The sequence below is a fragment of the Hemiscyllium ocellatum genome, chromosome 22, assembly GCF_020745735.1.
Source record: "Hemiscyllium ocellatum isolate sHemOce1 chromosome 22, sHemOce1.pat.X.cur, whole genome shotgun sequence".
NCBI classification, from domain to species: Eukaryota; Metazoa; Chordata; class Chondrichthyes; order Orectolobiformes; family Hemiscylliidae; genus Hemiscyllium; species Hemiscyllium ocellatum.
In genome coordinates, this window is record NC_083422.1 from 36,645,281 (window position 1) to 36,665,875 (window position 20,595).

At 38.8% G+C, this 20,595-nt stretch overlaps 1 protein-coding gene across 1 annotated transcript in view; it reads left to right on the forward strand.

Moving 5' to 3' along the window:
- The window catches only part of mcmbp (minichromosome maintenance complex binding protein), a 36,851-nt gene that overhangs the window by 8,646 nt on the left and 7,610 nt on the right, over positions 1–20,595 (forward strand). The window contains exons 3-12 of the mRNA XM_060842075.1: positions 2,331–2,471; positions 6,153–6,194; positions 7,170–7,271; positions 7,401–7,530; positions 8,101–8,252; positions 9,233–9,330; positions 12,549–12,727; positions 13,612–13,735; positions 15,818–15,935; positions 19,611–19,776. Coding sequence (XP_060698058.1) covers positions 2,331–2,471; positions 6,153–6,194; positions 7,170–7,271; positions 7,401–7,530; positions 8,101–8,252; positions 9,233–9,330; positions 12,549–12,727; positions 13,612–13,735; positions 15,818–15,935; positions 19,611–19,776 — 1,252 coding nt within the window. The remainder of the gene's footprint in view (positions 1–2,330; positions 2,472–6,152; positions 6,195–7,169; positions 7,272–7,400; positions 7,531–8,100; positions 8,253–9,232; positions 9,331–12,548; positions 12,728–13,611; positions 13,736–15,817; positions 15,936–19,610; positions 19,777–20,595) is intronic.

Consider the following 20,595-nt stretch of genomic DNA (forward strand, 5'->3'; position numbering starts at 1 on the left):
ACCGTTTAGAAAGTAGTCTATGCTTTTATTCTTTTTTCCAAAGTGCAAGACCTCGCATTTGCTCATGTTGAATTCCATTAGCCTTTTCCTGGACCACTCTTCCAAACTGTCTAGATCCTTCTACAGCCTTCCCACTTCCTCAGTACTACCTGCCTGTCCACCTAACTTCGTATCATCGGCAAAATCCATGTTGACTTGTTCTAATCAGACTCTGATCTTCCAAGAATTTAGAAACTTCATCCTTAATGATGGATTCTAGAATTTTACCAACAACTGAGGTTAGGCTAATTGGCCTACAATTTTCCATCTTTTGTCTTGATCCTTTCTTGAACAAGGGGGTTACAACAGCGATCTTCCAATCATCTGGGATTTTTCCTGACTCCAGTGACTCTTGAAAGATCTCAACCAATGCCTCCGCTATTTCCTCAGCCACCTCTCTCAGAACTCTAGAATGTATCCCATCGGGGCCAGGAGATTTATCAATTTTAAGACCTTTTAGCTTTTCTAGCACTTTCTTTTTTGTAACGGCAACCATACTCAACTCACCCCCCTGACTCCCTTTAATTGTTGGGATATTACTCATGTCTTCCACTGTGAAAACTGACGCAAAGTACTTGTTAAGTTCTCCTGTACTTGTTAAGGTTTGTCTTCACCCCTGCTCTGCTATTCAGTGAGACCATTGGTTCATCTGTAACTGAACTTCAAAAACCTGCTTTTGCCCCATGTTCCTTCGTATCATATCCTATTGTTAACTTTAGTACGACCTCCACAACCTTATGCCTTCATCTCATTCTCTGCTGGTAAATGGTGGAAGTGCTGTGTACCATCCACAAGTGCACTGCAGAAACTGCTCCTTAAACAGTGCATTCCAAATGTATGACGACCTAGAAGAATAAAGGCAGTTAATACATACAAACATTTCTGCACATTTCTTCCAAGCCACACACCATTCTGACTTGGAAACATATTGGTTCAAAATCATGGAAATCCTTTGCCACCAGCACTGAGGATGCATCTGCGCCTAAGGGACTGCAGCCATTCAAGAAGGTTTCTCACAAATACCTTCTTCAGGACTGGTGATAAATGCTGACCTAACCAGCAAGCATTTCCACCACCCTTTTTTTGTGTTTAAGTGCTTCCAAACTTCACTCCTGAAATATCTGGCTATGCCTCCTAGATTCCCCAACCAGCAGAACGAGTTTCTCTCTGCCTACCTGAACTGTTCCACTTAATAGCCTAAAAAATTTGATCAATTTGTTGTCCCGTTTTCCTCTTCAGTCGAAGCAAAATGCACAGAGATACAGTATGGTTTTGCCTCCTTCATCTTTATTCTGGACCCTGGAGGAAGGGAGAACGAAGCCCATGTGCACAGAGACATGAGTTCATGGTCTTCTCTGGAAAAGCAGTTTCTCAATGAACTATCTAGTCATTTTACAGGGAGGGGCATCCAGATAAGGCAACATACATATTGATTGGGTGACCGTTACAATTAGCGAGTGTCAATAGTAAAGATTAAGCCATCTGCTGTCACACAATGAATAGCTGGTTTTGCTTAATGAATATTTTTCACCTTGTTAAACTGACTTCACATACTGAATGCTTGCAATATTGTTAAATGGCTTGACATAATGAATGCTTTTCGACCTTAACCCATTACCCTTGCCTCCAGCACCCCATTGTTAAGTGTAAGTTGAGTCATGCTCAGCAGAACCTCCTGTTTCACAAAATTCATAACTTAACTCTTTCTCTGTCTGCTTATACACATTCTCAAAATGATCAACCAATCTTCTGAATTCTAGGGCGTTAACACTAGCTTTTGAAATCTCACTTCATTGTTTAACCTTTGGAGTCCAAGTATCTTTCTGTTCAAGGAAACACTTCACTCGTTGCCTGGCAATATATCCTTCCAATGGTGAGGTACATAGAGCTGTACTCAATTCTGCAGATGTAATCCAAACAGGACTGTTTATACCTGAAGTGAAACCTTCCAGTGAAATCAACCGAATCACATTTAGGTAACTGGAATAAGAACATTAAAACAAAGGGAATTTCAGACCACTTTATATCCACATTGTTTGCATTAGAATCAATTGAATGCATTTTGCCTTAAAATTTTGGTGTTACATAGTTGACAGCAAGGTTGGTTTTGTGCTGATTAAACTTAAGGTACAGTGGAGTAGAACGTGTATACAGAGAGAGCTGTGTTCCCTACCTATTTTCTATTGAGTAACTTTTTACTCCAAAGCTAAATGATTTGCATAAAAATTAGTGAATGAGAAATGCTTTGATTCCCTTTGAAGGACTTGATTGAAGTAAAACTTCTCCCACAGGTGCCCTCCTTGAATGATGTTCCACTGCATTACTTGAAGCCAAACAGCTTGGTCAAATTCCGCTGTGTGATACAGGATATGTTTGATCCAGAATTTTATATGGGAATTTATGAAACTGTGGAGACGTCTGCCAAATCTAGAGTAAGTATTTTATATGTGATATGGTACATCGAAACAGCTTTTAAATGTGATATAATCAATGATGACCATTAAACCAGGCCATGTCTCCACTCCCAATTGAGTCAACTTTCTCAGCCTTCACTTACTGAGATTTCACAAGAACTTTATTAGTTTCACATTAAAAGTTTTGTGTAATTTTCTAACTTGGAAGTAGAAGAGTTGCTCTGGCATGTTTTTCATGCATGTCCTGATACTTGCAGCTAAAAGCATATTGCAAAATATTGTGATGATAATTTGGAATTTTTCATTTCCATTGTGCTCAGATATTGTTCTTGGCTCCCTAAGGCTTAAAGCATCTGCCTGCCTTTGCCCATCTTGGAAATTTTGCATTCCTTTGACTTCTGTGTAATAATAAACATTGTGATTGTGCAAGTTTTATTTTAAAACAAAATGTTGACATACTTTATCAGTTCGAACCCTACAAGGCTTTTGAAGACATACTTCCAAACTGTTTACCTTGTGGTCACACGTGGTCAAAAGTAAATGAAGGGATGCTTTACCTTCAGGAGGAATTTGAGAATTCGTTGAAGAGATTGTTTCCTTACTAGAGGAAAAATTGGTACTCTTTGATATCACTAGCCATTAATTTCTTTTTTTTATGATGTCTGTTTTATCCTAGTGCAGTGCACCTGAGCAGGACTGGCCTATGTAGACTTTTAAGTATAGAATTAATGTAAATGCTGCATCGCACTAAAACTTTGTACTTTCCATAATCTTTGGAATCTCGTTTTTGAAAAATGGTCTAAAGTGCACAAAGCATCTCTGTTCCCTTTAGCTTTAACCTGAGTTTCAATTCTCATCCAAAGCTTTAGATACATATTAGACTTGACCAATATCGTATTTTATAGAATTTGTATATACATTTTTGGTTATAGTTTTGCTTGTCATTTGGGTCTCTTCATCTTTTCTCAGTGGTCTGTGAAGTGACTGAGAGTTTGTTATTTGAAAGACTGATAACCAGAGTTAGTACCTCTGACAGTTTGTTTGCTGTTGCTTTTGTAGGACGTGTGTTCAGTGTATGCAACAGAGATGACATTGCAGTGCAACAGTTTGCTGATCAGCAAATTTATCACATCCAGTTCTGTATCTATAAATTTTGACTGAGCATTCAATGATTTTTGATATTAATGTATTATGTACAGTCTTAAAATTTTGAATAATTTCTGCTAGACCAACGAAATTAACAGTTTCCTTTTGACCTCGGACAAGTTGATATATTGAATGGAAATCATCGCACAGAATGCAGCAAAGGGGCCTTTTCTGTTTGTTTTGCTGAGCTGCTCTCCATTGTCCCCTGCTACATTAGCAATTCTGAGACTAATTATGTAGTGGGATATAACTTAGCTAGTCAGCAACTTTCCTCCCACAAATTTCAATTTCTGCTCCACATACATTTTTCACCAACTATATTAGACTTTCCACTCCTTGCTATTTGGGATGTGACAGTAAAAAACTTGAATGTTTCAAGTATTTTTCTTCTTCTGTCCTTTCAGTTGAAAGAAGGTTTCCTTTATGGGAAGGAAGTCTTCTGGCTTACTTATGTGGTGCAAATGTTTGATCTTGATGTGTCATGCTGTCTTGAGCAAGAAGTTGAGTAGAACATATTAAGACAAAGATTTTTACAAAACCATTAAATGTGAATTCAAAGTTCAAGGATAATATTTCCAATTTGAATTTGATTATTTATTTGGTTTTTTTGTGGGGAGTATTAATATGTTCAACAATGATGTTTAAAGCCAAACCACTTCCAATTTTTCACAGCAATAGAGTATCAATGTAATAGCTCACAGGAGCTGGGTTTGCTGGGAACACCTCAATTTGGAAAGTCAGGTCAGTGAAGGTACCAATTCAGGCAACGATCATCTGGAATAACGATAAGCTCTAAAAGTCTGAATCCAATCCGGTGAATAGCTGCCACCAATACAACACTACCACCCCCACCCAACCAGTCCCCAGAATGTTGTTATTATACAGTGATAAACTGGCAATCGCAAGTCTGAATTTCTTAAATTTGATCATTTATTTTAAAACTTAAAGGGGATTCAGACTTCAATACATCTTCTAACTGTGTGAGTTTGCATCAGTGGCTATCTTTAGCCCATCAGTTCTGAATTGAATGTTTCCTTCCCTCCCTCCCAGGTAATCATCAAAAACATCCATGCATAGATGTGCTGAATTGGGCCAAAGTTTGTAGTACTTGATACTGTCGCAACACAGCGGTAATCCCTCCTGCTAATTAAACCAAACACACAGAAAAGCTCACCTCATCTCGTAATATGAGTGACAGAGAACTACCAAATTACACTATTTATGGGGAAACAAAAATTCTTTAATTCTAAAAGTGAACATTAAACAGCAACTATTTACAACTCTAAGCCTCCTTTCTCTTAAAGATTTGTTATCAATCTCCCACTGTCTATAACAATAAACTGATCCAATAAAGCCCCTATTAAGTTTACAGCAATTCAAGTTTCAGAGCTAGACAATGTTGATCTTCCTTTATTTGTAAATCTCCCTGGGTCATTTTCAGTCTTCTGCTGTAAAGATGTTTCATACGAAAAAGGTACCTTTTGGAGAGAGTGTGGTGAATAGCAGTCATTTGAATGGCAGATGGTGCTCTTTCTCTGACTAACTGTCCAAAATGTTTGCTTTTTATGCCCCAAGCATCAGATCATCTCATTGGTTCAATGGTGTCAAAACAGTAAAAATCAAATTCAATTGGGCTTTAGTATCTTGCTGCATAATTTAAACTGATTAAGTTTGAACTTCTGTGAAAACCTAGCACCCCAGCTCAGATATTGTTTCAATCCAAATGTTACATACTTCCAGTTTTCCAGGGCAGGCTGAGATTGCTCTCAGTCACATGACAGTTGTCTGCATTCACTCTCTCTTAAAGATGTAGTACATGTCTTCAACTTCACGGCAATAACATTACTCACCAATATTTGGCTCTCTGACTCTTGGAGCTTTTGGATTGTGAAGAATAGAACAATTTAGTTTCAAGTAGGATTGTTCTTTGACCTTGAACACTTTAAATACGTGTCCAATGTGGCATTCAATAGATACGCTCCTTGGTGTGGGCAGAAGGGCAGGGCCTTAGGATAGTGATGAATACATTTAAGACAGACTTCAGAAAGAATTCTTTATGCAGAGGGTGATGACAAGCTGGAATGGATAGTCAAAGCTTTTTAAAGAAATCACTGGATGCTAAGATACAAGAATGTAGAGGTGAAATTCTGGATGATGAGACCAGATGAGTTGAAGCATCATCTTAGTACAATCCTCCTTTGTGAATTAATCTAAAATGGAAATCACTAGTTGCATCATTCCTGTACTGTACTGGATTGTATTTTGAAAATTATAATACACTCAGCTTTGATGATATGCACAAAAGCACCCCAGCAAAAAAATGTTGTTCCAAACAATACTTGAAACTTGCTTGTTTGATTGTACTTGAACTTAACCTAGAAACATGTTTTTGTTTCCTGTCATTGATCTGTACACGTTTATCATGTTTATAGCTGACTGTGACTGCATGTACATCTCCACATTGTTATAATACTGCATATACTTTTTTCCAGTTAGTTTTTAATATTCCATTAACATTGAGAGGTTTCAAATTGTTAAATTGTTTTTTGATAGGTTCTACGCTTTGGAAAATACAAAGATGTTGCTGAGTGTGGAGTAAGTAGTTGTCTTCAAAGCACTTATCCTATTCACTGAGACAATTGCATATTGAGCACTATATTCCTCAGATTTTGTGTTTTTGACTTATAACTGCAATTAATGGATGAGTTAGCCTTGAAACAGGCAGCTGCTGTCCTAGAAACAATGTTTTAGCTAATGTAAGATTGTTGAAGCAGTAACATCTGCAAGAATCCTCTCAATTATAGAGACCTGCTGTAAAATGGCTAGATGCATAGTTATCTTACAACAGTAGATGGAGCTAGCATTTTATGTAACATTGACTGAATGCTGAAGACAGACAATTTCAAAAAAAGCAGAAATCCTTTTTATTATCGATGGTCACAGTCTTTTTATAGTAGTTGCTCATTGGTATTGTTGTATATTCTTTATTTTATAAAAGTTCTCTTTCCACTTTGACTCTTGTTTGTAAATGACTACCACCTTGCCCTGGTATTGTAAGTGCAAATACTTATGTTGGCTCAGTTGATACACAGCTCCTGTGAAAAAGGAAGGTTTAAGACCTTCACACACAGTGTCATTATCATTGCATTCCTGAAGAGATTTTGCTGAGATTTGGTTCTCCAAGCATCAATACCATGTCCACATTTCATCCTCGTGTTCTGTTGTTCAACTGTGAACGTAGCTGGTGGGTGTTAGCAGGTTATTCAAGGGTTCATAGCTCAGTTTGATCCATATCTTGCTCGGTGTTCAAGTGTATAATCCTCCAGCAGGCTATTGGTTTCAGAGTTATTAAAACCAATTGTAACAGCCAGCTTAGCTGAAATTCTTCATTTTCAATTATGTCCCTAGCAAATATCATATAAGGAAATGCAGCTTCTCTTTAAGTTTAAATTTGTTGCAGTATGTTACCTTTCATTATGTGTATTGATTGGTGTTGGGATATGGGATATGAATTGGGATATGCTAACTGAATTTTGTTGGTATGTTTACATAATTTATATTCCTCCCCAGCTCCAACAAGAGGTTGCCTTAAACTCTGCAAAATGTGTCACACTGGAGAGACAGACGTTTTACTGCATTCCAGTGCCTGGAGAGTCCGAATGGGTCAAAGAAATATCCTTTTGATGACATTTATTATTTCAACTTATTCTTGAAGTGCATTTTATCAGAATGAAATAATGAAAGCAATGTAACTGAGCAATCTAACCAGGTAATTCTGTTTTCCTTAAATTATCTTCATACGCCTATGCTAGTGCCAGTCAAGCACGTGGCAATCCTTCTACATCCTATACTCCAAGTCGACACAAAAGGAGTTATGAGGAGGATGAAGACATGGAAATGCAGTCTCCCAAATTAAAGGAGCAATGTGCAGGTAGGGGCATATATTCAGCAATTTTATACTTAGTAGAATTCGCTAAAAAGGATTGCAGAAACTCTGCAACAATCTAAATCTACATTCTGCTGGATACTGCTGTTTATTCTACACTGCAGTTTGTTCATGCTAACACCATGCAAACACCAGAGGTAATATTGTAGGAGTCTTGCTTGTTTCTCAAAGAGTCTATTAATGAATGATATAGCTCCCAAACTGCTGTTCTATCACACAGCAACATTCAAAAAAGGATCATACTTGATAGGATTTTATTCGTTCCACTATTTTTCAAGATGCATTTCAAGTGTGGAAATTACATTCCAACCCATCTGTCTCCCTCCAAGTATTAAAAAAAAGTCTAACTCCATGTGTTATAAAACACCTGTGAGTAATCAGTATGGCTGTGACTTGATGTAAATCTGATCTGTTCTGAATCTGTAAAATGCTGTGTTTGCACTTCGAGTGGCTAATAGGATGATGAATTTGAAACTCCACTTGTTCCTAATTAAGACTAAAAGTCAACCAAAGGGAAGGTATTGATCCTGTTTTTTTTTACCACTTGTGTACCAGGTGCTGGCTACAGTGGATCACAAGCATGTGGCGATGCTAAGCGCCTTGAAAAGGAAGCACCAGGTGCACGCCAGAATTTGCCTAACTGCACTACATCAATTGATCTCAACTTCCCATTACCTGGGGAGAAAGGCCCTGCATGTCTTGTGAAGGTAGTAATATGTTTCTTAAGGATGAACCACATAATGTCTGTGCATTCAGTGCGTAACAATAAATGATAGATTTCAATGATGTAATTTTCAAATCTTACAAAATAGATATTGAAAGTTCATCACTTTTTTGGTATGTAACTGTTGTAGATCTATTATAAGATACTATATGGTTATAAGGCAAAAATGACATTGTTTGTACATAAATTGGGTATTTTAGTTAAATATTGTCAGGTTGATTGAATTAAAATTTAATTGCAGCATTGTGATGGCAACTGTAATTGCATGTACACTAATTTCTAAAGCTTCCATTTTGTGTCTTGACCAACTAGAAGAAAGTAAAATCCCTTTGTGTCCTTAGTGTTTTTTTTCTCCAACATACTTGCATGCTCAAAAGTTCCTTGAAATCTGAGGGAGGGAACAGTGTCAAATGTGTTTCCCTTGGATACTATGGGTATACATGAATCCTAACCCTAACCCCATTGCTCTTTGTGCCTGACAAGATGTTAAACTTTGACCTTTTGAAACTCACCAAATTGCTACAGAGATCTTCTACTCCAAATATCCTGTCAAGTGCATATGCAGAAACTGAATGGGGAGTTTATCCAAAAGCTTCTAATTATTAATGGTTCTCATGAATTCAAGATTTAGCAAATTAAAATACACTTGCTGTAAACTGATTTTTCAATCCCATTCTACTGTTTTAAGGAAAACAACTGACTAGTTTCCTTGTATAAATGCCACTGTCGCCACTTTCAGTAAAGCAAGTACTTGTTCGTGTTGTGGTTGCATCCCTTACATTGTTGAGTAAAGCAACGCAGAAGGAAGCTGTTTCATCCATCACGTCTGAGTCAGCTCTTTGAAAATGCTGTCCAGTTTATCATCTTCCACCACTCTTGACTCTTGTATTTATCCAATTCTTGTTTGACAATTATTTGATTCACACTGCTTGTGCAATAATGTTTTATTCTTCTCTTTAATAGATCTATGAGGACTGGGATAATTTCAAAGTAAATGACATGCTGGAGGTTTATGGGATTTTATCAGTGGATCCAGCACTTGGTGTAATAAATGATGAGAGGTAAGTCACCCAGGTCACCAACATGAATGCTGCGCTCATCAACCAACGTGCGAGAATTGTTTAGTGAGCCTCTGTGATTCTTTAATTTTCATATCATTTTATCTGGAAGCATTTAGTCCTGCAGCAAAAATTAGAGGTTTCTTGTTTTTAGGAAGGTCAAGAATAAGCTTTTTATTCCTCAGCTACAGACCTTCTCTGAAGGTCTCTATTCACAGATACACCAGTCTTCAGCCTTCAGTTTTCCATGTGATAACAAGAAATGGTTGGAGGCACTGAATATTGCAAAAGACTACATTCTGGCAATAGGTATGAAGATTTGTTCCAGAACTTGCTGAGCCCTTCCCCCAAACTATTCCAGTACAGCTACAAGACTGAACTCTACCTGACAATGTAGAAGGTTGTCCAGGTATGCCTAATCCCCAAAAAGCAGGACAATTTAAACCTTGCCAATTATTACCCATCAGTTAATCCTCAATCGTTAGTAAACTTGTGGAAGATGTCATCTACAGTGCTATCAAGTAGCATCTGCTCAGTAATAACCTGCTCGATGTTGCCCAATTGGATTCCACCAGGGACTCTTACTCCTGACTCACTACAGCTGTAGTTCAATCATGAACAAAAGAACGGAATTCCAGAGGTGAGGAGAGAGTGGCAGCCCTTGATATCATGGTTACATTTGAATGACTGACATCAAGGAGCCCTAGCAAAACTGGAGTCAGTGGGAATCAGGAGATAAACTCTCTGCTGTTGTGAGTGCTTATTGGCATAATGGAAGGTGATTGTGATTGTTGGAGGGCAGTCATCCAGGACACCTTTGCATGAATTCCTCAGGTAATGTCCTAGTCCCAGCCATTTTTAATTGCTTCATCAACTACCGACCCTCCATCACAAGGTTCGAAGTGAGGATGTTCGCCGATGATTGCACAGTGTTCAGCACCATTCACAATTCCTCAGCTACTGATGTGGTCCATTTTCAATTGCAAGAAGACCTGGACAACATCCAAGTTTGTGCTGAAAAGTGCCAAATAACATTTCACACTGCACACATGGCCGGTAATAACCATCTCCAGTAAGAGAGAATCTCACCATTCCCCATGATTTTCAATGGTATTACCAGCATTGAATTCCCCAGTGACAATTGAACTGGACTGGCCATATAACTGGATGGATATGGGCCAGGAACAGGCAAGTGAGACGAGTTTAGTTTGGTATTATAGAACAAAGAACAGTACAGCACAGAACAGGCCCTTCAGCCCACAATGTTGTGCCGACCACTGATCCTCATGTATGCACCCTCAAATTTCTGTGACCATATGCATGTCCACTAGTCTCTTAAATATCCCCAATGATCTTGCTTCCACAACTGCTGCTGGCAACGCATTCCATGCTCTCACAACTCTCTGTGTAAAGAACCCGCCTCTGACATCCCCTCTATACTTGCCTCCAACCAGCTTAAAACTATGACTCCTCGTGTTAGTCATTTCTGCCCTGAGAAATAGTCTCTGGCTATCGACTCTATCTATGCCCCTCATTATCTTGTATACCTCAGTTAGGTCCCCTCTCCTCCTCCTTTTCTCCAATGAAAAAAGTCTGAGTTCAATCAACCTCTCGTCATAAGATAAGCCCTTCAGTCCAGGCAGCATCCTGGTAAACCTCCTCTGAACCCTCTCCAAAGCATCCACATCTTTCCTATAATAGGGCGACCAGAACTGTATTCCAAATGCGGTCTAACCAAAGTTTTATAGAGCTGCAACAAGATCTCACGACTCTTAAACTCAATCCCCCTGTTAATGAAAGCTAAAACATCATATACTTTCTTAACAACCCTCTCCACTTGGGTGGCCATTTTAAGGGATCTATGTACCTGCACACCAAGTTCCCCCTGTTCCTCCACACTGCCATGAATTCTATCCTTAATCCTGTACTCAGCTTTCAAATTCGACCTTCCAAAATGCATCACCTCGCATTTATCCAGGTTGAACTCCATCTCCCACCTCTCAGCCCATCTCTGCATCCTGTCAATGTCCCACTGCACCCTACAACAGCCCTCTATACTGTCAACGACACGTCCAACCTTTGTGTCGTCTGCAACCTTGCTGACCCATCCTTCAATCCCCTCATCCAAGTCATTAATAAAAATTACAAACAGTAGAGGCCCAAGGACAGAGCCCTCTGGAACACCACTCACCACAGACTTCCAGGCATCATCTGGTTGCACTAAAGGGTCTGTTTCTGTGCTGTATGACTCTGACACTACAAATATAGTGGCTAAAAGCATGTCAGAGGTTAGGAGTACTGGAGCAAGTAGCTCACCTGATTCCCCAGAATCTGTCCACCAGGCATGAGTCACGAGTGTGATGGAATACTCCCTATTTGCCTGGATGAGTCGAGATACAACAATACGAAGAAGCTTGACATCATCAGGACAATGCAGTCTTCTTGATTGGCATCACATCTACCACCACCACCAATGTTCAGTAACAGCAATATGTACCATCTACAAGATATACTGGAAATTCATCAAAGCTCTTTAGACAATATCTTCCAAACCTGTAATCACTTCCATCCAGAAGGACAGGGACAGCAGACACATGGAAACACCACCTTCTGCAAGCTCCCCTCCAACCACTCACTGTCCTGACTTGGTAATAAATTACTATTCCTTCAGTATTGTTGGGTCAAAATTCTAGAATTCCCTTCCTAATGGCATTGTGAGTCTACCGACAGCATGTGGACTGCAGCATTTCAAGAAGAGAGCTCATCACCACATTTTCAATGGCAACTAGGATTGGGCAATAAATGGTAGCCAACAACAGCTGGGTTCCTGGAGTGAATTTTAAAAATTAAGTATGATACAATGTTGATATCTTAGTCCCATTTGTCAGTTAATTTCCAGAGTGACTGAATTAAAATTTTAACAACTTATGTTTAATGCAACCAGGCCTGCTAAATACTCCATGATCTGATGCAAATTGTGTTGATTTGGTTATGAAATGGTAGTTCCAATTCTTCAGTTCCTGTCTGAACTTAAAGCTACGTTCTTCATTGAGATTTTGTCAAGATGTAGTTCAAAGCAGTGAAAAGCAGGAAATGGAAACTTTTTTTAAAACAGATTTTTCTTCTTACATGCTGAAAGTAGAAAGAAGTCAAATCTGAAGTTTGCAGCTTTGTTACCTCTGAAGCAATAGTATGAGTTTGTTCTTTTCTGATTGATATAGTACAAAGGATGGTTCATCAATTCTGGATCCAATCGAATGTATGGACACTATGGAGGAGCAGCGTGTTCACAGTCCTCCACCTTCACTGGTTCCAAGGCTTCATGCTATTGTGACTCACAAACTGCAGCATGTCAATCCTTTTCTTCCTGCCACCTTGAAAGATAAAGAAAGCAAAGATTGTGAGTCTCCATTTATCTGTGTTTTGTAAAATGTATTTTTAAATGGTATCTGTGTATGTGAGTGTCAGAGGCTTAGTTGTGGATCATGTGCAGACTCCTACTCTAGTAAGAATAATGGTGTGATAAATATTTCTGATGGACATGCAAGTTCTGATCAGCTGGAAACCGAAGGTGCAACCACTGTATTCTTTTAGAATGCTCTCAAAGTTTGTGAGAAGATTTGTAGCTCGGGTGTTCATTGTTGTGGTTCTGTTTGCCGAGCTGGGAATCTGTGTTGCAGACGTTTCGTCCCCTGTCTAGGTGACATCCTCAGTGCTTGGGAAACTCCTGTGAAGCGCTTCTGTCATCTTTCCTCCGGCATTTGTAGTGGTTTGAATCTGCCGCTTCTGGTTGTCAGTTCCAGCTGTCCGCTGCAGTGCTCGGCATATTGGGTCCAGGTCGATGAGCTAACGATCCACATCCATGAACACCAACTAGCCACAGAACGACACAACCAACTATCCTTAGTAGCCACACACGCAGATGACAAGCAACATGAGTTCAACTGGGACATCACTACTATTATAGGACAAGCCAAACAGAGAACAGCCAGGGAATTCCTAGAGGCATGGCATTCATTCACAGATTCAATCAATAAGCACATCGACCTGGACCCAATATACCGACCACTGCAGCGGACAGCTGGAACTGACAACCGGAAGCGGCAGATTCAAACCACTACAAATGCCGGAGGAAAGATCACAGTAGCTCTCAATTTACAAGTGATTTTGGTCTGTTGTAACTTCTTTTTATTGAGAAATTGTAACTGCCTAAAAAATATTTGCAATTACTTATTTAGCTGAAATTAATATTACCCTTCAGTGTCTTTTTCTGATTTATTACAGCTATCACAAACATTATGCCTGATTTGTCAACAGTCAGAGCAGAGTTGCTTGGATTCCTGACACATGTGTTACTGGGAGACAGTCTAGCTGCTGAATATCTTCTACTGCACTTAATATCTACAGTGTAATTATTATCTTCTTTATTTCCATCATATTTTATAAATGCATAATCTAGTACTTGCATTGAAACTAGACATCAACAAAGAGTGTTTTTTTACAAACATTAAAAAGACATTATGACCAGAACCCTACTCCAAAGAATGTATTCAATTTCAAATTCTGATGAAATTATAACCTTCTTTTGAGTAGCTGTACCTGTTATGTTGAGCAAAGGAATTGAGGTTTTGTAATCATGGGGAGATGTGTTTCTCAATTAAGGTGTTTGTATTTTTTGTTCATGTAATTACTGCAATCTGCCTTGTTCATAAACAGTATATGAATAAAAAATAATAGCAGTGACAGTTTTTATTTTCAAAGTTATAGTTTGTTCTGTTAGTAACAAAGAAGTACAAACTTATTCTTTCCAGTGTTCAGAATCACAGTTGTGTGTTATGAAGCAATCTGTTCTTTACAGCATATTTGCATCGCTGACTGACACTGCTTCTAATTGGGTTACATGTAGTTGGTGGGGGATGGGCTTTCATCTACAGTTCTTCAGTTGTATTTCACATTTTGCCCACTAATTTAGACTTTTTAAAATAAATGGTTAGTTGAAGACAACCAACTAATTTTATATTAGTGTGACCCACTATTGTTTGTTTTGTTAACTTCATATTGTTCCTGTTGCACTTGCAATCTTGGGTTTATGTAGATTGATGTTGAACATTCAGTGTCATTAGAACTTCCTTCTTCTTTTTGTTGCTCTTGAGTTCTCTTGTTGAAGGCAGATGAACACAGTGCTGTGATCTCCACCCCAGACAAGGCAAGCATGCAGGTGCCGAATCAAACTTAGCTAGAATGGAGATTAATAACTGTACTGTTGGCATCATTCTGATCCGCACCAGCCATTCAGCCAACTGGCCTCCCAAGGAATTTGTGTTTCTGTGGCAACATTAACTTCAGTACATTTCTTTCCATTATATGCTCTTGCACCCTGTCATTGGTGTTTGTTAAGAAGATTTACAAGTTGATGCACACCCTGTTTGATTGTGTATGAACGCACCTCCCTTGGCCATCAAATCCTGGAGTGGAGCTTGAATCTAGAGATTCTAGCTCAAAGGCAAGGACACTACCCAACACTTCTTAACTACTATCTATGCTACTCAAATTAAAATCTGCTTTCTGGACACCTTTTGTGAAAATCTATTGGGCAGTGAGTTGATATTGTTATGGACCAGGCCAGATCCCCTCAAAACTTTGAAAGAAAGAAGCCCAGACCCTAACTTTGCGAGTTGTTTAAGCAGATGTGGAGTGATATCCCAGCAGCCGCTTCATTTCAAACAAAACAGAATTTATTTACAAGATTATTGAATGAAATACAAAACAAAACAGAACAGACTATAGAATACTTTAACCTATTCGAAAACCCAACAGGCTATCCTAACTTAATGATGCTGTTCCAAATTACTGCAGCAATCCCCATAAACTCCTCCTCTTAGCAAACAAGGTAAAATCAAACACAGGGTCTTATAGGAGAGACAGAGATGGCAGAGGTATTCAGCATGGAACAACTTCTTACATGTAACTGTTTCTTGGACCAGTTTAAACTGACTAGCAGCTCTGAACTGCCACACTGCTGACCCAGAACAACCAGAGAACAGCTGAGCTGGGAGAACTGGCCAGTCCCCTTTCATTGTACAAGCGTTTGGTTTTAAAATTAAAGCCGCCTTCAAGTAGATAAATGCAGACAAAATGGAACCTCTGTCTTTACGACCCCTCTGAAAAAGAACAAGGACAACCTAACCTTGTTCAAGGAGCTGCATCATCACAATATGCACATGTTAAACAAACAAAGGGTGAAATGTTTTGTATTTCCTGCTTTGGATTGAGTGGGTAAAACTCTGGAGATGGTGCTAACAGCAAAATAACAGTGAGAAAGTTGGCAGATTAGTGTAAGAATGCAGGCAGAGCATTTTTGCAATTGAGACATTTTTATGCATTATGTTGTGTGGTTAAAAGTTATAATTGCATGTAGAAAAGATATCTTCTCTAATAAAATTAGGTGGCTGATGCAGTACTTATTAAGCTGTTTTGATTAATGTTGCAGATACTCACGGCGTGATATTCTTCCACTGGGTAAATTCACAGTAAATCTCAGTGGCTGCCCAAGAAATAATTCGTACACAAAGTATTTTCACAGGACCATTCAACAGCTGGTTCCCTCAGTAAGTAGTTAAATCAATGGAGATTGGGGATTATGATTATTTAACTCTGATGATTTGTCATTTTTTTTGTTAAATTTGTTTTTGTTTGAGCCACATCGAATTTCACCACAGTCAGAATCTATGTTTTCTTACTGCTAGCAGTGATTAAATGTCAGGATCCATGCATATAAGGAAGATATGCAACCAGGGATATGGACCTGAGGGATTATCGGTGCTTTGTGGTATCTCTCAAAATGTTTTGAAAAGAATAATAAGACTATAAAGTATGTAAAAATAAACTAATGTGACTAAGAGCCTTGAGCTTTAAATATAATAGTGTAATGCACATTGATGCTCAAGTTAAATGAAGAATCTCTACCACCAGTGCAGCATAGTGTCAAGCAGTGTACCCCTGCTTTTTTCTGAGGAAAAATTGATTATTTTAAATTAGCAATGTTAACATTTTACTACTGACCCACCAATTATTATATGTTTGCCAGTATTCCAGTTCCAAGTTGCAATGTTTGTTTAGTTTTGTAACACAAGGGTAATTTAGCGTGATTCAATGTTGACTCATGGAACTTTAGAGTACAGAAAGAATCCACTGAGCCTGTTGTATCTGAAATATTTGACTGTATTTGACAGTCTGCTTTGTCTATGTGGCCTTGTTGTATTTTCCTCATCTTCAAAAACCTGTCGAAAGTGCCTTTCTAAAACTGTTTATGGAAAGAGCTTCTATCCTGGTCAGGTAGTGTTCCAGATGACAATAATGGATTGGTGAAAATTCCCTTCTGAATGACCTTACCAATGATGTTAAATCTGTGACTTACTGTTTGTCTAGTGCCAGAAAGGATGGATTTTCTCCATCTACTCTACAGTTGCAGTACAGTTATTGGGACATCTGAAAATTCAGCCTTTACTTTTGTTTATTAATTTATTTACAAGATTATTGAATGAAATACAAAACCTTCTTCAATGAGAAGGCAACTTTAGGAACCAACCATAAGTCAGTGCGTGGCCTATTCTGGGCAAACAAGCTGTTAAACAATTTTCAAAGTGGGGATGATGCCCAAATTTTGTGATAGTAGTGTTTGCAAAATTGTTCAGAGTTATTCCTGCTCTGAAACTGACAGCCACTCTTGAATGCTTTTGTTCAAATGTCGACTGATAGATGTTTACAGCACAAAATGAGGCCATTCGCCCATCATTATTGCACCAGTCAAACAACATCTGACTACACTAATCTGATTTTCCTCTTTTTGGCTCAGTCAGAGCTGAGGCTGTTGCAACACAATTGAATATTTAAATACCACTGTTATGAGTTTCTGAGTCACCACCCTTTCAGTCAGTGAGATTGAGACTCCACCATCCTGAGTGTATTATCAGACAAATAGAATCAGTTAAAACTATCCATGGTATAATTTCCCCCATTTTCTTGCGGTTAACTGATTTATGCGCTAGATCAGGTTTACTTGCATCCAAGCAAATCATTCTTAGAATACCTTAAGCATTCTGTGTTACATATTCAAATGGCTGTTTCACCTTAACTAAACAAATTACAGCATGCTAGTTGTCAGGAATTCAGGTTAGGCAAGTTATTACAGGACAATGGAACCTTTCTCCATCTCTTTTACCCACTGGCAGCATGGACCACTCCCAGGTTTGAGACTTAATTTCCTTACACTGTGCATTATCATTGTAGCTTATTTCAAAGCAGTTATTTCCGAAGCAGTTCCCATCTCTCCTCTTAGCCTTCTATGTCATACCTTAAGTCTGTGTTCCCTGGGAATTGACTTTTACTAATGGAGAAAGGTATCTTGGTCCCACATAATTTTATACCGCTCTATCAGGTCCCCATCTCAACCTTCACTGCTGCAAAGAAAATATGCTAAAGTTAACATAGCAAAAAATCAATACTATCTATCCGATGTTCTAACATTCAGAATTAACTTGATTTGAAGTATGACTTAACTAGCAAGCTCTGGTCAAATATACACTATAGCTTGCAGATTGAGTTGCACACATGGCCAAGACAAATCCCACACATCTTCTCAGCAAACCATCCAGACATCAATGATCACCAACAATCAATCACAAAAAAACTTCTCAAGCTCTTGTCTTCCTCAGCATGGATTTCAGTTCTTTTCATTTGAGGATTTAGTTTCTGCTTTTCCCTCAGCAGCATCTCTGACTTGGCCCTGCAGGAGGCCCTCCTGCTGCTTCTGCCTGTATTGAATCTTTAGGCAATAGGACACAAACTCAGAATGCCCCATGGCTGCCTGTTTCCCAGTCACTCAATGAATTCACCTGAGGCTTTATCCCACTGGGTTTACAAGGCTGCACTCTGGCATCTAATCACTGACACGGTCCTAGTTCTCCAGCTGTGCCTGACAACTTGCCTCTCAATGTCATGGAGCAAACATTTACTTCAGCCTCACTGAGCTGATAGTTGCTCCTGAACTTTTTCCAAATCCCCAATTCTCACCTGTGCTGAGCAGATGCTTCTCTGAGCTCGCACTGCGCTGGGGCTTTCTTGTGTGCAGCTGCATGAGACAATTACTGCTTTTGGGCTTTTGCAGAGTCCCAGTTCCCCAGCTGCACTGATCTATTAATTGCCCCTGCTCAGCCAAATCTTGTCCCCCCTGGGTTCCTCCTTGTGCCAACTCCAGCTACCATGGTCAAGTTTTTCTGCCAAAACCTTAGTCACCTGAGGAAGTTTTCACATCCAGTATCAAGCACACTACCTGCTGCCTCTAGCCAAGTCTGTTTTCTTCTTTAGCTGTCACAAGTAACCTGGAAATGAACTGTGCATAACCTGTCTTATGCTTCACTCTGCCCTTCCCCCTGTTATTACGTATTTGTTTTCGAAGTTTTTTTGATATTCCAGCTTTTACCTTGATCTCATGTGATTGTTACACTCATTCATTCAACCCTGTAAAACTTCAAAGTCACCGATAACTGCTGCATTTTGCATCCTAGTTTGCAGTCTCTAAGAATACTTCAGTGTGACTGGCTGTTTACTCTGATTGATGATATCACTGTTGAAATCAACATGGCTTGAAAGCAAATTCAAACTAGTATCGGAAAATAGAAAATTTAAACATCTACAGGATATGCTAGATTTTTGTGGTCAACTTTCTTTAAAGTCAGTGGGGAAGCACTCTTTCTTCATCACTGACTATAAAATCTGGATTTAGAGATGCCGGTGTTGGACTGGGGTGTACAAAGTTAAAAATCACACAACACCAGGTTATAGTCCAACAGGTTTAATTGGAAGCACACTAGCTTTTGGAACTAGTGATGGAGTGTCGCTCTGAAAGCTAGTGTGCTTCCAATTAAACCTGTTGGACTATAACCTGATGTTATGTGATTTTTAACTTTATAAAATCTGGACCATTGTCCTGTGAATAGTTCATAAACTGGTCTTTATTGCTTTAAAGTATGGGCATAATACAAACAGAATCACAAAATAAATTGAAATGTTCACAACCAGGTGTAGTGCATACCTAAGAATAGTAGCGTGTACTGTGTAATTCACACATCATGACAGTTTAGAATTAAAGCTAAAGCAAGTTTTAAAAATCGTATTGTTATTTAACAAATTGCTTTGTTTCTCAAGTCATTGTTTACTGTACAGTCTATTCAAATGGGAGCTTTGTTTACATTCCCACTTAATTTTAATTTTGTGTTTTGTAGTCCTATTGTCTACCCATGACTCTTAACAACATGAACACCCTCCAGTTCATCCCGCATAAAGACTACACTGCAAACCGCCTTGTTACTGGAGTACTGCAGCTGGCCAGTAACACTTCACTCATGTTAGATGAGACTTCATTGGAACAAGGGCAGCTGGATGCTACAGGTCAGGACTAAATTTTACTGTTTGGATCAAGCTTTACTGCCGTGTGCTTGCTAAGCTATCTTTGTTCAACTGGAGTAGTTGTGTTGTTTCAAATGCTGATGTGAACTGAATAACTTGCATGCCCTCTAATCTGGGAACATGCATTGGAATCACTAAACAGAGGAGGAGAGTGATAAGATTTTGTAGAATTACAGGACAAGCTAAACTTAAAGGTTGTGAGGTCAACACAATTATTTGGAAAGCAGCCAAACTATCAGTCTCAGACTGACTCCGCCTCTTAGATTGAATTAATCACCATTGCAAATTTCTTCCAACTATACCAGTTCAAGCCCCTTTGAAAAGGCTCTTGAAATTAAGCTTTGTTTTCTTTAGACACTGGGCACTAATATGCACCTTTATCAAAATATTCAGGTATTGAATTTGCTAACAGACTACAGCACTTCAGTGAACCAGCTGAACGGTTGTGTATGCTTACTGAAAGTTATTTTATTCATTTAAACTTGAGTTACATCCTGTGGACTAGACCTGTAAAAATATATATGTTGTGGCAAATGTGTTTTTGGTGACAGTAATAAAATTGGAGCAAGTTGCTATTGAATATTTAGAGAATGTCTTTTAATGAAAGGGGACAAAGAAATGAATGTCCTAAAATGCTGTTGGGTGATATTATCTTTGTAAATAAGCTGGAATTAACCAGGCAAGTGATGGGGAGTTATTGGGAGTACAGGAACAAAGAAGTCTTGGGAACAAGCGTTTGTTGATTTAGTTGGAATTGGTTTAAATATGATAAGTACTGCGGCAGTTACTTGAATGCATTAC